The sequence below is a fragment of the Cebus imitator genome, unplaced genomic scaffold, assembly GCF_001604975.1.
Source record: "Cebus imitator isolate Cc_AM_T3 unplaced genomic scaffold, Cebus_imitator-1.0 Scaffold628, whole genome shotgun sequence".
Classification (NCBI taxonomy): Eukaryota; Metazoa; Chordata; class Mammalia; order Primates; family Cebidae; genus Cebus; species Cebus imitator.
Window position 1 is genome coordinate 354,675 of NW_016107943.1, and position 13,785 is coordinate 368,459.

At 41.6% G+C, this 13,785-nt stretch overlaps 1 protein-coding gene across 1 annotated transcript; it reads right to left on the minus strand.

The window, feature by feature from the left end:
* Positions 1-4,495: 4,495 nt before the first annotated feature.
* On the minus strand, positions 4,496-5,730 carry LOC108295279 (mitochondrial mRNA pseudouridine synthase TRUB2-like). Its single transcript, XM_037734494.1, has one exon. The coding sequence runs from the start codon at positions 5,345-5,347 to the stop codon at positions 4,706-4,708; it is 642 nt and encodes a 213-aa protein (XP_037590422.1). The 5' UTR covers positions 5,348-5,730; the 3' UTR covers positions 4,496-4,705.
* Positions 5,731-13,785: the final 8,055 nt, after the last annotated feature.

A 13,785-nucleotide genomic window follows, 5' to 3' on the forward strand; every position in this document is an offset into this window, starting at 1 on the left:
CTTAATAACCATAGGCACAAAATATTATTGAATCTAGTTCAGCAAGTATAAAACATGAAAAATAGGCCAGGCACGGTGGCTCACATCTGTAATCCCAGCACTCTGGGAGGCCGAGGCAGGCAGATCACGAGGTTAGGAGTCCAAGACCAGACTGACCAACATGGTGAAACCCCTCTCTACTAAAAAATACAAAAATTAGCTGGGCATGGTGGCACACACCTGTTGTCCCAGCTACTCAGGAGGCTAAGGCAGGAGAATCACTTGAACCTGGGAGGCAGAGGTTGCAGTGAGCCACGATCGCACCATTGCACTCCAGCTTGGGCAACGGACTGAGACTCTATCTCAAAAAAAAAAAAAAAAAAATCATTTATGCTTATGTTTATAGAGTGGAACCATCATAAAAACATTAAAGAGTGGGGTTCTGAGAGTTCCAGGTTGGTGAACACATTCAGGTGCTGGAAGAGGCAGTGCACCTGAGAGGGCCTGGAAGCCCTGCAACCTCTTCGCCCTTACCGCACCCCGCGCATCTCTCCCATTTGGCTTGTCCTGAGTTGCATCCTTTATAATAAACCGGGAACAGTAAGTAGAGCACTTTCCTGAGTTCTGTAAGCCATTCTAGCAAATTGCTGAACCTGAGCAGGGGGGTTTGGAAACTCACTGACTTTATCCTCTGTCAGCTTTAAGTACAGGTGGCCCAGACTTGCTGCTGCATGTGAAGCAAGGCAGTCTTGTGATATTAGGCCCCTAATGTGTGGGGTCTTTCCCAGCTCCAAGCATCAGTGCCTGAAGTAAATTGCAGAACACCCAGACGGTGTCCAGAGAGTTGGGGAACTGGTTAGTGTGAGCAAAAAAGAATTGCACATTAGGTGTCAGAGTGTTGTGAGTAAAAACAATTGAGAATTACATTCTGAATGATTCCATTTATGTGACACTCTTGAAAAGACAAAATTTTAGTGATAGAAAACAGATTAGTAATTCCAGCACTAGGGGGTCCCAAGGAGGTTATGACTGCAAATGTGTAGCGGGAGGGAGTGTTTTGGAGTGATGGCACTGTTCTAGGTGCTGATTATGGCAATAGTTACACAAATCTATAAGTGTGTTAAGACTCATAGAATTGCACACTAAAAATGTCCATTTTATTATATGTTAATTTTTTAACTATGTAAATTTTTTAAAGATAGGACAGTTTGGGCCAAGCGCGGTGGCTCACGCCTGTAATCCCAGCACTTTGGGAGGCCAAGGCGGGCGGATCATGAGGTCAACAGATCAAGACCATCCTGACCAACATGGTGAAACCCCATCTCTACTAAAAATACAAAAAAATTAGCTGGGCGCGGTGGTGAGCACCTGTAGTCCCAGCTACTCAGGAGGCTGAGGCAGGAGAATTGCTTGAACCCAGGAGGTGGAGGTTGCAGTGAGCCAAGGTCACGCCACTGCACTCCAGCCTGGCGCCTGGTGATGGAATGAGACTCTGTCTCAAAAAAAAAAAAAAGATAGGACAGTTTTTGTTGAACACAGCTCAGTATATGCCAGAAGTATGACTTAACTACCAAAAAAAAAAATAGTTTGAGATACATTAATGGAAGTATTCAGTCCAAAACAAAGAAAGTTATAGACCCACTGGACTCTAAAGTAATTACACTGCATCTATAGTATTGTGTTTTATTTGAGATATTGATAAAATCAATAGCATCTAAAGGAAGGTGATCAAGATGACCAGAGGATGATAGAAAGGATTAGGACTATTTAGCCTGGAGAAGAGAATAAATGACATGATAACTCTCCTACTATATTAGAAAAATGTCCAGGTAGTTTACTGAGCCCTATTCTGTGTTACTCTTGGGGGAAAACCTGTGTCCCCCAGGGAGTAGTTACAAGAAGAAATGACATGATAACTCTCCTAGTATATTAGAAAAATGTCCAAGTAGTTTACTGAGCCCTATTCTGTGTTACTCTTGAGGGAAATACTGTCTCCCCCAGAGAGTAGTTACAAGAAGGCAGACCTCAAATCACTATACAGGAAAGCTTTCTAACAATTCAAGTTGAGAATAAATAAAACAACCTGCCTAGATAAGCAGTGAGCCTCTCGTCATTGGCTGGAAATCACTGAAAATGTTCAAGCAGATGTTAAATAACAATTTATCAAGGTTATTGTCAAAGGAATTACTTCACTGAGTAGGTGACTGATCTATTTAACCTCTAAGGTCCCTGGCAACTCCACCTCCTGTATTCTAAGTTATAAATGATGTTGTAAATCACCCTCACCCTATGAGTATCTCCAACTCCCTACACCTCATTACAGTGTACATCATGTGCACAGGGTTCACAAAATCCTCATGGACTCCAGCTAATACTGACTGCCTCAAGCCTTCAAGGCTGCTTTAATGATTTCCAACCAGCAATGGGGGAGAAGATATACTGAAGAACATGTGAAAAAGCTAAAATTTGTATAGAGAATGAATAGATAACTTTTAACCTGGATATATAGGGAATTTTCAACCCTGCTTTGATAAGTTATTGTAGCAGCTTCAAAACGAGCTATTACAAGCCTTGAGACCTATTTCGACTTCCCTGATCTGGCTCCTACTTGTCTAGACAAGGAAACTGGGAAGCTCCTTGTCCTGAAAGTTACCATATGCAAAATAATTTCCTTATTCTTTCCCGCTCTTTTCAGTTCTTTGAATATTACTCTTTATATTTTCCTTTCGAGTTTTCTCAGTGAATTAGGCCCAAATCTTTCAAAAGTCTAGCTACAAATTAGGATAAGAGGGACTAGCTAAAGTTGCAGTGGGCTAGTTCAGGACAGGCGACAGAGTTAACTTCAAGCTAACAAAGACTGGAACAAGGGGATGGCTATGGAGATTAGTCTTCTCTGGCAGGACACGAGTCAGGGCAACTGATAAGGATTTGGATATCCGAATTTGGATGGGCAATATTGAAAGCAGTAGATCAGGCACAGGTTAGACATGATTTCAATCAGAGGTTATGTGCACCCCAATGATTCCAAGAGAGACGAGTTGAACTGCCTATGCCCATGACCATCATGGTGCCTTTCCACACTGTAGCCCATGGGCCTACATGGTTGGCCTTATCCTCTTGGTGAAATTTGATTACAAAGTATTTGTATCATCAGATGCAACTTTACTCTTTTCAGGGTGTTAATGAAGTTATTATAGTTCCCTTTATCAAGTCCATTATTGAATTTAAAGGACTGTTTGGCAGACAAAAGTGGTCTATAATGTTAGGGGTCAGATTGTATATTGCAGCAGGTAATCACTGCAAGGGAACATAGGAGGTTCCTGGGGTGTTGGCCTTATTTCTTGATCTAGCTGCATTCAATTTGAAAATTCTGGTTTTTATGGCTTTTACACTTTTCTTTATTATGTTATACTTCAATAAAAATGTTCCAAAGATAAGAAAAAGCCCTGGACAGAGGTCTTCTGATACCATCTAGGTAGTGGTCAGCCAGCAATGCAATGAGTAGGCCTCAGTCTTCTTTCTTTCTTTTCCTGTGTGTGTACATGGCTCACACAGGCTCATTCAAATCTACACACACCCAAATACAAACAAGATCTGTTCAGACCCTGGAGAAACCAGCAAGAATGCTCCAAAGGGATATATTTGCCTTCTCTTCCCAACTCCCACCCAGGTGAGGATTCAGGGCTTGGCAGATGCCATGCTATAGAACAGAATTTAATATTCTGTCCCTAAGTGCTGGAAAGGGGGTCCTCATTCTCTGGAGAAATCCAGGCCCCCTGAGGCAGAAGAAATAAGGCAACTTTAAGCACCAGTTAACTAATAATACATATATGTATATGTATGTATATTTAGCAAAAAGGAAAGTAATACATCAAAATATCAACATTTACTTCTGCTGAATGACAGGATTACCTGAATTTTTTCTTTAGACTTTTCTTATTTCACTTTTGTGTTTTGTACATGATCATGTACTGTTTTCAAAAAACATTTAAGTGCTATAGTTAAAATTCTCCCCCACTCTACAAGACGGAGTCTTGCTCTGTCGCCTAGGCTGGAGTGCAGTGGCACAATCTCAGCTCACATTGACATCTGCCTCCCAGGTTCAAGCAATTCTCCTGCCTCAGCCTCCCAAGCAGCTGGAATTATAGGCATGTGCCACCATGCCTGGTCGATTTTTGTATTTTCAGTAGAGATGGGGTTTCACCATGTTGGCCAGGCTGGTCTCAAACTCCTGATCTTGTGATCCACCCTCCTCAGCCTCCCAAAGTACTGGGATTACAGGCATGGGCTATGGCTGTGCCTGGCTATCATTAAAACTATTAGGTTTGTATAGGCCATTATTATTTTCAAACATAAGCATAAGTTTTCTCAGTGGATTCTTTGTATATTTGGAATACAAATTCTTCATCATATGTGTTTTGCAAATTTTTTTCGTAGACTGTGTCTTGTCTTTCCATTCTCTTGACAATATCTTTTTTTTTTTTTTTTTTTTTTTTTTTTTTTTTTTTTTTTCATCAGTCTGTCATTTGTTTATTGTCTTTTCCTCCATACAGAAGTTTTTCCTTCTCAGTTGGGTCAAGTCCATTGATCTTTTCTGTACAGCTTGAGTTTTGTGTCGCATGTAGAAAAGGTGGCCCCTACTCTCACTTTCTGCACAGCCATCAGGTCCAGCTCATAAGCAGTTATTCTATTTATCCACCCACTGCCCCAGCAGCTGCCTGGGCATTCACTGCCTAGCATCCCTCTCCAGCCCCAAGGCAGAGCTCGGGACCTGGGAGTCCCAGGACCATCCCGGACTGGGGAGTTGCTTGGTGTCCAGCCCCGGGCTCAAGCTCTTCTCCAGCTCTGCAGCTACCCGGGGGGCGGTGGTCTGGATAGCATCCTGGATACTGTGTAGGTCCCACTGGGTCCTCAGGAGAGCACTGTCCAGCGTGAAGATGCCATCGCGTGTGTGCCGCACTTGGGAGCAGACAGCAGTGGTCTTTAGCTCCAGGCCAATTTCATGTACCAACTTTCGCAGCTCTTTCTGGGTCTCATGCATGCACTGCACCTCTACGAGGAATTCTGGAGGTGCAAAGTGGAGGCATCGGATGCCGGTTATCAGCATTGGGGACTTGTTCATGGGCCGGATCAGGCCTCGCACAGCCATCTCGTAAGCCTCCTGGGTCTTCAAGTTGAGGTTGGAGTACATCCCCAGGGCCTTCTGATGGGAGCCTTGGATCACAGCCAGAATGCGGTCCAGCTTCTCTCTTGTTACATGGTCATAGGTTGTCTTCTCCACTAGCCGCCCATCCTCACAGAAGTCATCCGTAGCTTTGCCCAGTAAGCCACGCACTGTGTAATCCTTGGTGAGATGAGCATTGTACATATCAGTGAGGAGCCTGCATCCACGTCCCACGCCGAGCACAAGCACCCCAGAAGCCTGGGCATCCAGCCGATGTTCCACGCCAACCTTGAAATGGGTGAATGCTGGTCCACAGACCAGTGGATGGTTGGTGAGAGAGGGTACACTGGTGGCTGTGAGGGTCAGCTCCTTCTCTTCACTGCCTTCCACGGCGCCCAGCAAGAAGCGAACACGCTGTTCAGGGGCAGGAGGCTTCCCGGCATTGAGACCCTACAGAAGTTGCAGTTCCACAGTATCCCGCAGGTGCTTCCGCTTTAGCCCCGGGGGCTTATAGACCGCGAAAAGCCCCTGCAGCCGCTATAAGCTTGCGGACCGCATACTTGAAGACCGCAGCACCTCTGGACCTGGACCGACAATATCTTTTGCAGAGTGGAAGTTTTAAATTTTAGTAAAATTCAACCCATCAATTTTTTCTTTCATGGATTGTACTTTTAGTTCTGTATATAAAACTCATCAGCATGAATTGATTCTCTGATATTATTCTCTGACATAATTCTGTTTTATTCTTTTTTTTTTTTTTTTTGAGACAGAGTCTCACTCTGTTGCCCAGGCTGGAGTGCAGTGGGGCAATGTCGGCTCACTGCAACCTCCACCTCCTGGGTTCAAGCAATTCTCCTGCCTCAGCCTCCTGAGTAGCTGGGACTACAGGTACATGCCATCATGCCCAGCTAATTTTTGTATTTTTAGTAGATACAGGGTTTCACCATGTTAGTCAGGCTGTCTCGAACTCCTGACCTTGTGATCCACCCGCCTTGGCCTCCAAAAGTGCTGGGATTACAGGCATGAGCCACCATGCCTGGCCACAAAGTTGTTTTTAACGTAGGATGAACATGGTTTGCTAGAAGAAATGGCAGCTTCCAGAGAAAAAGACATTGATGAAGCTAATCCAAAGTCTATCATAATGGCATCGTTAGAAACATGCACTAAGGTAGCAATGCTAAGGATTATAAGAGTCCGGGGAACCAAAGGAGCATGTTATAAAAACAAGAGCTCATTTCCCTAGAAATATGCATACACACAACATTTTCAATACAATTTTAGGAGTTCTGAATGCTATGGCGGCTCTTCGACACAAAATATATGCAGATTAGTTTAGCCCCTTGTTGTCTGGGGAAAATATAAAATAATTTTAAAAAATAATATTTATAAAAGCACCATAATAGTTCCTGTAAATAGTGAGCATTCCATAAATTCTCTGAATTTAATTTAAAGTCTGATTTATTTGGTTCACAGTAATTTTTGTCTTCAAGTAGAGAATCCATAACCACTTGGCTTAATAGCCTCTATTCTACAAATTGGCCACAAGATGTCACTGTTGTTCTAAGGAAAAACGAACAGCTCACCACCCCCACCAGTTCCACCTCCCGCCCCTACACCCACCCACAGTTCCCAGCCCCCTTAATTTAAAAGGACTAAGTAATGCCTTTGTGATGAGGAAGGGAGTGAATGAAAGCATTACCTTTGTATTCCAAGAGCTTCATTTTAGACATAAACACAAAAAAATCCAGGCACAGTAGCTCATGCCTATAAACCTAGCTCTTTGGGAGGCCTAGGCGCTAGCATCACTTGAACCCAGGAGTTGGAGACCAGCCTAGGCCACATAGTCAGATCCTCTCTACAAAAAAATTTAAAAATTAGCCGTGTGTGATGGCATGCACCTGTAGTCCCAGCTACTCGGGAGGCTGAGATGGGAGGATCGCTTAATCCCACAAGATCAAGGCTATAGTGAGCCATGATGGCCCCACTGCACTCCAACCTCGGTGACAGAGCAAGACCTTGTGTCAAAATAATAATAATAATAAATGTAATAGTAACATAATACATTCCATTTGAATATTCAATGAAAAATATTGCACCAACATAATCTTTCAGAGATGCCCTTTACGTAAAAAGCACTCTTTGGGTTCAGACACCTCCTTTTAACCCAGAAGATCCATGGAAGGTCTCAATCATTCACTTACTGATTCATTCAAGATTTTTTGAATACCTACTATGTGATAGGCACTGTGCATATCACAGTTTGCCAGGAGATTTAGGCATATCTGGTCACTCTCACAATAGCTCTGTATAATTAGGCCCCATTTTGGGGTGGCAATAGCATAGGGATTTGGTTCAGGGTCCCTATAGAGAAACTGGTCACCTCAGACAGCCTCTTGTAATACTCAACCTGAAAAATGTCATAATAATCCCGTATCTTACAGTGCTGCCTGGGGTAATATTCATCCATCACTGCTAAGGTGGACAGCAGTCATCTGCAAAATTTCCACCTGGCCCCATGGCTTCTCCCTTCTAGGCACCACCAAAGGCACATCAAGATTCACATGAACAGTTTTATTTCATAACAGTGTTTTTGAGATATAATTCACATACCATAAAATTCACCCTTTAAAAGTATACAAGTTCATGGTTTTTAGCATATTCAGAGAGTCGTACAATCATTGCCATTATCTAAATCCAGAAGATTTTCATTGCCCCAAAAAGAACCCCCAAACTCACTACCCCAATAAAAAAAAAACCCATATCCTATTCTCACCCTTGACTCAGCCCCTGGCTAAAATCAGTCTTTCTGTCTGTGTGCATGTGCTTAATCTGGACTGATATAAATGGAATCATATAATATAAACTAGTATTTATTTATTTAATTTTTGAGATAGAGTCTTGCTCTGTCACCCAGGCTGGAGTGCAGTGGCACAGTTATGGCTCACTGCAGCCTCAACCTCCTGTGCTCAAGTGATCCTCCCACCTCAGCCTCCCTAGTAGCTGAGACGACAGGCACCCACTAATTATTGTTTTAAATTTATTGTAGACATGAGGTCTTGCTACGTTGCCCAGGCTAATCTTGAACTCCTGATCTCAAGTGATCCTCCCACATCGGCCTCGCAAACTCGGCCTCCCAAACTGTCAGGATTAAAGGCATGTGCCACTGCACTTTGCTCAGTATAAACTTTTTAAATAACAAGGAAAAGTAATTCTGTCACATATTTCAGGAATTCTGTCATAACTGCCATGGCTTGAGGGGGTGCGTTTCTGATTCCAGAAAAGGGCTTCCAGAGTAGGACCTAACATATAAATCTGTAAATCCTTATAATATAGATCATGGACTCTCTTGGGCGATTTTTTTTTTAACTTTGCTAAACAATACAGCCAAATTGAAGTGAAGTTGGTTTTTACTCAGGACAAAAGTGGCTGAAATTAATCATCTTCTAAAGTCATTTTAAAAATATATTCTGCAAGATTATGGAGTCTGGGTACAGTGTTTGTATCTATTATATTATATTCTAAAGTAGGAGATAAGAAAAATAAACTACAAGCTTCTGCTAGTCTGTCTTAATCAATAGTTAAATAAACATCCAAGTCCTCCACCCAGGTACACAGAGTAAAGTGAACTGACAATGACCAGCCTGGGGGTGGAGAATAACATCTGCAGAGAGAAACCCCACCAGCCATTGGACTAGCCATCTTCCTCCCACCAGTTCCATGAGATAGCTACTATTCAAATGGAAAAGAGAGAGAGAGACTCAGTGGGATTTAAGAACTTAATCAAGGGAGATTGCATCCCTGGCATGTGGAAGTGTCAGGGCCAGGCATGGTGGCTCAAGCCTATAAACCCAGCACTTTGGGAGGTTGAGGCAGGCAGATTACTTGAGGCCAAGAGTTCAAGACCAGCCTGGCCAACATGGCGATCAACACCCCATCTCTACTAAAAATACAAAAATTAGCCGGGCATAGTGGCCAGCGCCTGTAATCCCAGCTTCTCTGGAGGCTGAGACAGGAGAATCACTTGAACCCGGGAGGCTGAGGTTGCAGTGAACCAAGATCATGCCACAGCACTCCAGCCTGAACAGAACCAAACTCTGTCTCAAAAAATAAAAATAAAAATAGTGATCAGGTAGGGCTGTGGCCTGAGCTGACCTCACGATGCTGTGAGATGCAGCCTCTCAGTCAGTATGCAGGCCTAGGACAGTGAGTACTTTGGTGATGCCACCCTGTTCACACACCAGAAAATACCTTTTGCATCTTGTTTCCTCCATTCAATGTATGCAAGTACCGTGGCTCCCACATGCATTGCAATACATGCATTACAAGGGGCGGGGGTGAGGGTTTGAAGGGCCACTTCCTCCTGCAACATCCCCATTACATCACTGCAGATACAGACTAATAAAGTTTCTCTGGTTTTTTTCTTATGAAGGAAAGTAAAATGAGGTCAATGAAGTGATAACAAGAACTAATGAACAGGAAGGTGTTTCCTGCCCATATCCCAAGGCAATAGGGGCAATTAAACTGATTTATGGTAACAACAATAATGATGCTACTGGCTTTGTCAGCAACGTCTTTCTTTTATTATTTATTTATTTATTTATATATTTATTTTGAGATGGAGTTTTGCCCTTGTTGCCAAGACTGGAGTGCAGTGGTACGATCTTGGCTCACTACAACCTCTGCCTCCCAGGTTCAAGCGATTCTCCTGCCTCAGCCTCCCAAGTAGCTAGGATTACAGGCATGCACCACCATGCCCAGCTAATTTTGTATTTTAAACAGAGATGGGGTTTTGCCATGTTGGACAGGCTGGTTTCGAACTTCTGACCTCAAGTGGTCCACCCGCCTTGGCCTCCCAAAGTGCTGGGATTACAGGCGTGAGCCACTGTGCCCGGCCAATGTCTTTATTTTTAAAAGACTAAGTCTTAACTGGGTGTGGTGGCAGGCGCCTGTAATCCCAGCTACTCGGGAGGCTGAAGCAGGAGAATGGCTTGAACCCAAGAGGTAGAGGTTGCAGTGAGCCAAGATCGCGCCATTGCACTCCAGCCTGGGCAACAAGAGCGAAAATCCATCTCAAAAAAAAGACTAAGTCCTTTCAGTCCCACAAGTCTGCCTAGATTTCTGGGTGAAGGAATTCCAAGAGTGGGGAAAGAAAAGCTGTTCCCTAAAACAAACAAAGAGGACAAACTTGACTTTCAAGTTTTCTTAATAAATGCACTATCTCTATATTTGTATAACTTCCCACTTGCCTCTTGTGAATTTTTTGAAGAATCAATAGTCAATGAAAGAAATCCTTGCTGTTTGTGACTTGGAGCTACGGGTTGAGCATGTAAGTAGATTAACATTCCAATACCTAAAATTTGAAGCACCTGTGTATTTGGAGTCTCTGTGGTTTCTCCAAATACCTAGAGCTTCTGTGTCCATATTGCAGAAATTGCCAACCTTTGTTATTCAGTAGAATCACATAGGGAGTTTTTTTAAAACCGCTAGTTCCCAGGTTATGCCCCTAGAGACTCTGATTTCATTGATCTGGAATGTAACCTGGGCATCAGGAATTTCAAAGACTCCGGAGTTATAGACAACCAAATATGGAAGTTGGTACTTGGTTGGCAGTCACATGCATCTCTGGTTCTTCCTCAGTTTCAGCTGTTCTGGAGGACGGCTCCTTATATTTTGAGGTCTCCCTTGAGGTTCCTTCACTAACAAGTAAATTTTAATTTTCCGTATGGCCCATGGTCCCTATTTTATGTCAGACCATGTCAGCCTGAGCCTTCAGGACAGGTCTGCTAAATGAACATGAATTAGTGAGAGTTACCTTTCTCACAATCTCAACAGAAATAAACCCTGAGAGATACCCAAGTGTATCAGCTCATACTATATCAAATTACCATAGACTGGGTGGCTTAAACAACAAGGATTCATTTCTCACAGTTCTGGTGACTGGGAAGTCCAAGTCTGGTGAGGTCTCACTTCCCAGTTTCCAGACAGCCTTTTTCTCCTTGTACCCTCACGTGCTAGAAAGCAAGCTCTGGTCCCTTTATCACCTTATAACAGCTCTAATCCCATCCATGAGGGCTCCATCCCTTGACACAATTACCTCTCAAAGACCTCACCTCCCAATACCATCACATTGGTGGTTAAGATTGTCAACACAAGAATTTGATTCAGAGGTCATTTTGGGAACATTTGGTCATAACACCCAGTAACAGAGATTGGCTGAATGAAGGAAGAGTTTGAGTATAAACTTAGAAAAGCAACTTAGTTCTGGTCATGTGTCTGTTTAAAAATTATGATCTTATGTTCAATTCTGTTGTTTTTCTTCTTTAAACAATAAGCTAGAATTGTTACTTCAGTATAGTATGAAATGTAGTATGATTGAAGTTTGTAATTTAGTTGTAAAGCAGTATATTTTTTTATTGTCACAGGAAGATTGAAATCAAATGGAAACTACCAACCAAAAAAAGAACATCTTACGAGTTGATTGGGCCATTGAGGAAGAATACTGAATCGAGCATTAAATTATTTCCACTTCACACAGACATTTATGAAGCCTCTACTAGGCAGCGGGCACTGTGCTAAGAACTCAAGATTCAAAAATGCACCTTTTAGGGTTGACCATCTAGTGAGAGAACAGATCATTTCAATATACTGTGGTCAGTGCTCCACTAGAAAGGAACAACAGAGCAGGAACCTTGACCTCAAAAAGGAGAACAGTGAAGGGGTAGGGAAATCTGATGGAGGAAATGCCTTTGCTATATTTTAAAGGATTGTTATCCATGTGCAGTGAAATACCGGTGTTTAGGGGACAGGGCCTCAGTTAAAGAGTGATCCAACTTCCTTCAGATTCTGAACCAGCTGAGAAGTGGATTCAGCTAGGGATCAAACTGGAGATCAAAATCTCAGCTTTATTACTGCTACCTTTGCATTAATCTAAGAGGAAGGATGGCTTTGCCAGGAGAGGAGGAAACAGTGAGAGGAGGAATCCTGTGATTTCCAGCTCTTATCACAGTGTGCTTTCTGGAATCTATAGTTATATAAACAGAGGAGTTTGCTAAATATATTCAAATTACTCATTATTGTTCACTTTGAGTGAGGCAGCTGCATCAGCGTCCTTAAAAGACCTACAAGGAGAACATACTTTTAGTTCTCACAAATTGTAATTGGAAAAAACAAAAAAAACCTTGTTTTTATTTGATCTTATATCAGAATCAATTCTAAGTTGTATAATCTGGCACACACTGATTTATGGACACTCACGGTTATTATCAAACTTGGTCCTAAAAGCTAAATAGGAGATGTCAAGACCAGCTTCCTATAGAGCCTAAAGACCACATAATAATACAATAAATTTTTTTAAAAAGTATTACTGCAGGGTTTATTTTGAAACGTATATATACACCTATACATATATATTATACTTATGTCTATCAACCACAGTGTAAATTTTTGTGAAGAGTAAAGTTAGACCCAAAGTAATCAAAGCCACAGTAAAGCCACCCCTACTAGAGTATCTAAGATTAGGTGCCATGAAATTTAGCCCCTCCTTCTGATTTCTACTTGGGGAGAAACATTCACACAAAACCTTCATGTTTTTGGTAGATTTTACTTAAAGTTTTGTCAGATAAATCGGATTTACATCACAATTCTACAGTGAAGGGGTAGGGAAATTTAAAACTGAGAATTAGATGTCCATGCCATTGAAATGACCTTCTGCCATGTTTTGAAGTTGTCATCTCTATAACATTTTCAAATCTCCCACCAGGTTTCTCAGCTCTCCTCTCCCTTCCCCCAACATCCCTCATAATGTGAGTATCCCAAAGTTATCTATACAAGCTGGTGGCCTCCCAGAAAGCATTTTTCATGCTGTTTACTTTTTTATTAGCACAGATAATATTACAGCTTACCAAATGGATTTTCTAAGCTTTACTCGTTATGTTATCACCAGTAGATACTAAAAATTCCAAGAAATAAACAACTCTTTTCTTCTTTCTATAACCCCTCTGATCTTTAAAACTTAACCTGGTGGTTAATGTACTATAAACAGTTCCAACATCATCAGATTGCTTTTGTGTTTTGGATTTGCATGAAAGAACAATAACAGTGAAACTCATTCTATTCATAATGTTTATGTTTAATACTGTGAGGAGTTGTACTTTTTATCAGCCCATTGAGCACTGAGCTCAATTTTAATGTACAGATCATACTATCAGACAAAATCATAACCTTTTAAACGTGTTGCTATATACTATTAGTGGCATTCTATTAAAATAACTTTGGGCATCAGAGGAGATCAATCTACTTTGGAGGTATGGGTTGAAAATATTTGTAAAATGTTTTATTAAAAGGATTAATAATGAAATATAAATAATCACAGATATTTTCATTGTTCTTTTTATACAGAAGATACACAGAAACTATGATGTAGATTGACTTAGATAAAGGTCATACTATGTGTGTGATATAATGGTATTATGATTTGGATATAAATGACTGTACTTAGTTTTGGTAGAGTGGTTGCCACAGAAATGTTTATCACTTTGTCAATGAAGGCCAACACATAAAGGCCTACTCATTTTTTAAATGGAAGTTGAGGTAATGTTATTAAATGTGAATTTAAAAGATAACTTGATGGTCTGATAAGTTTA

Excerpts from the sequence above, each read along its gene's own strand:
- LOC108295279 (XM_037734494.1), bottom strand. The coding sequence starts at position 5,347 with ATGTACAATGCTCATCTCACCAAGGATTACACAGTGCGTGGCTTACTG.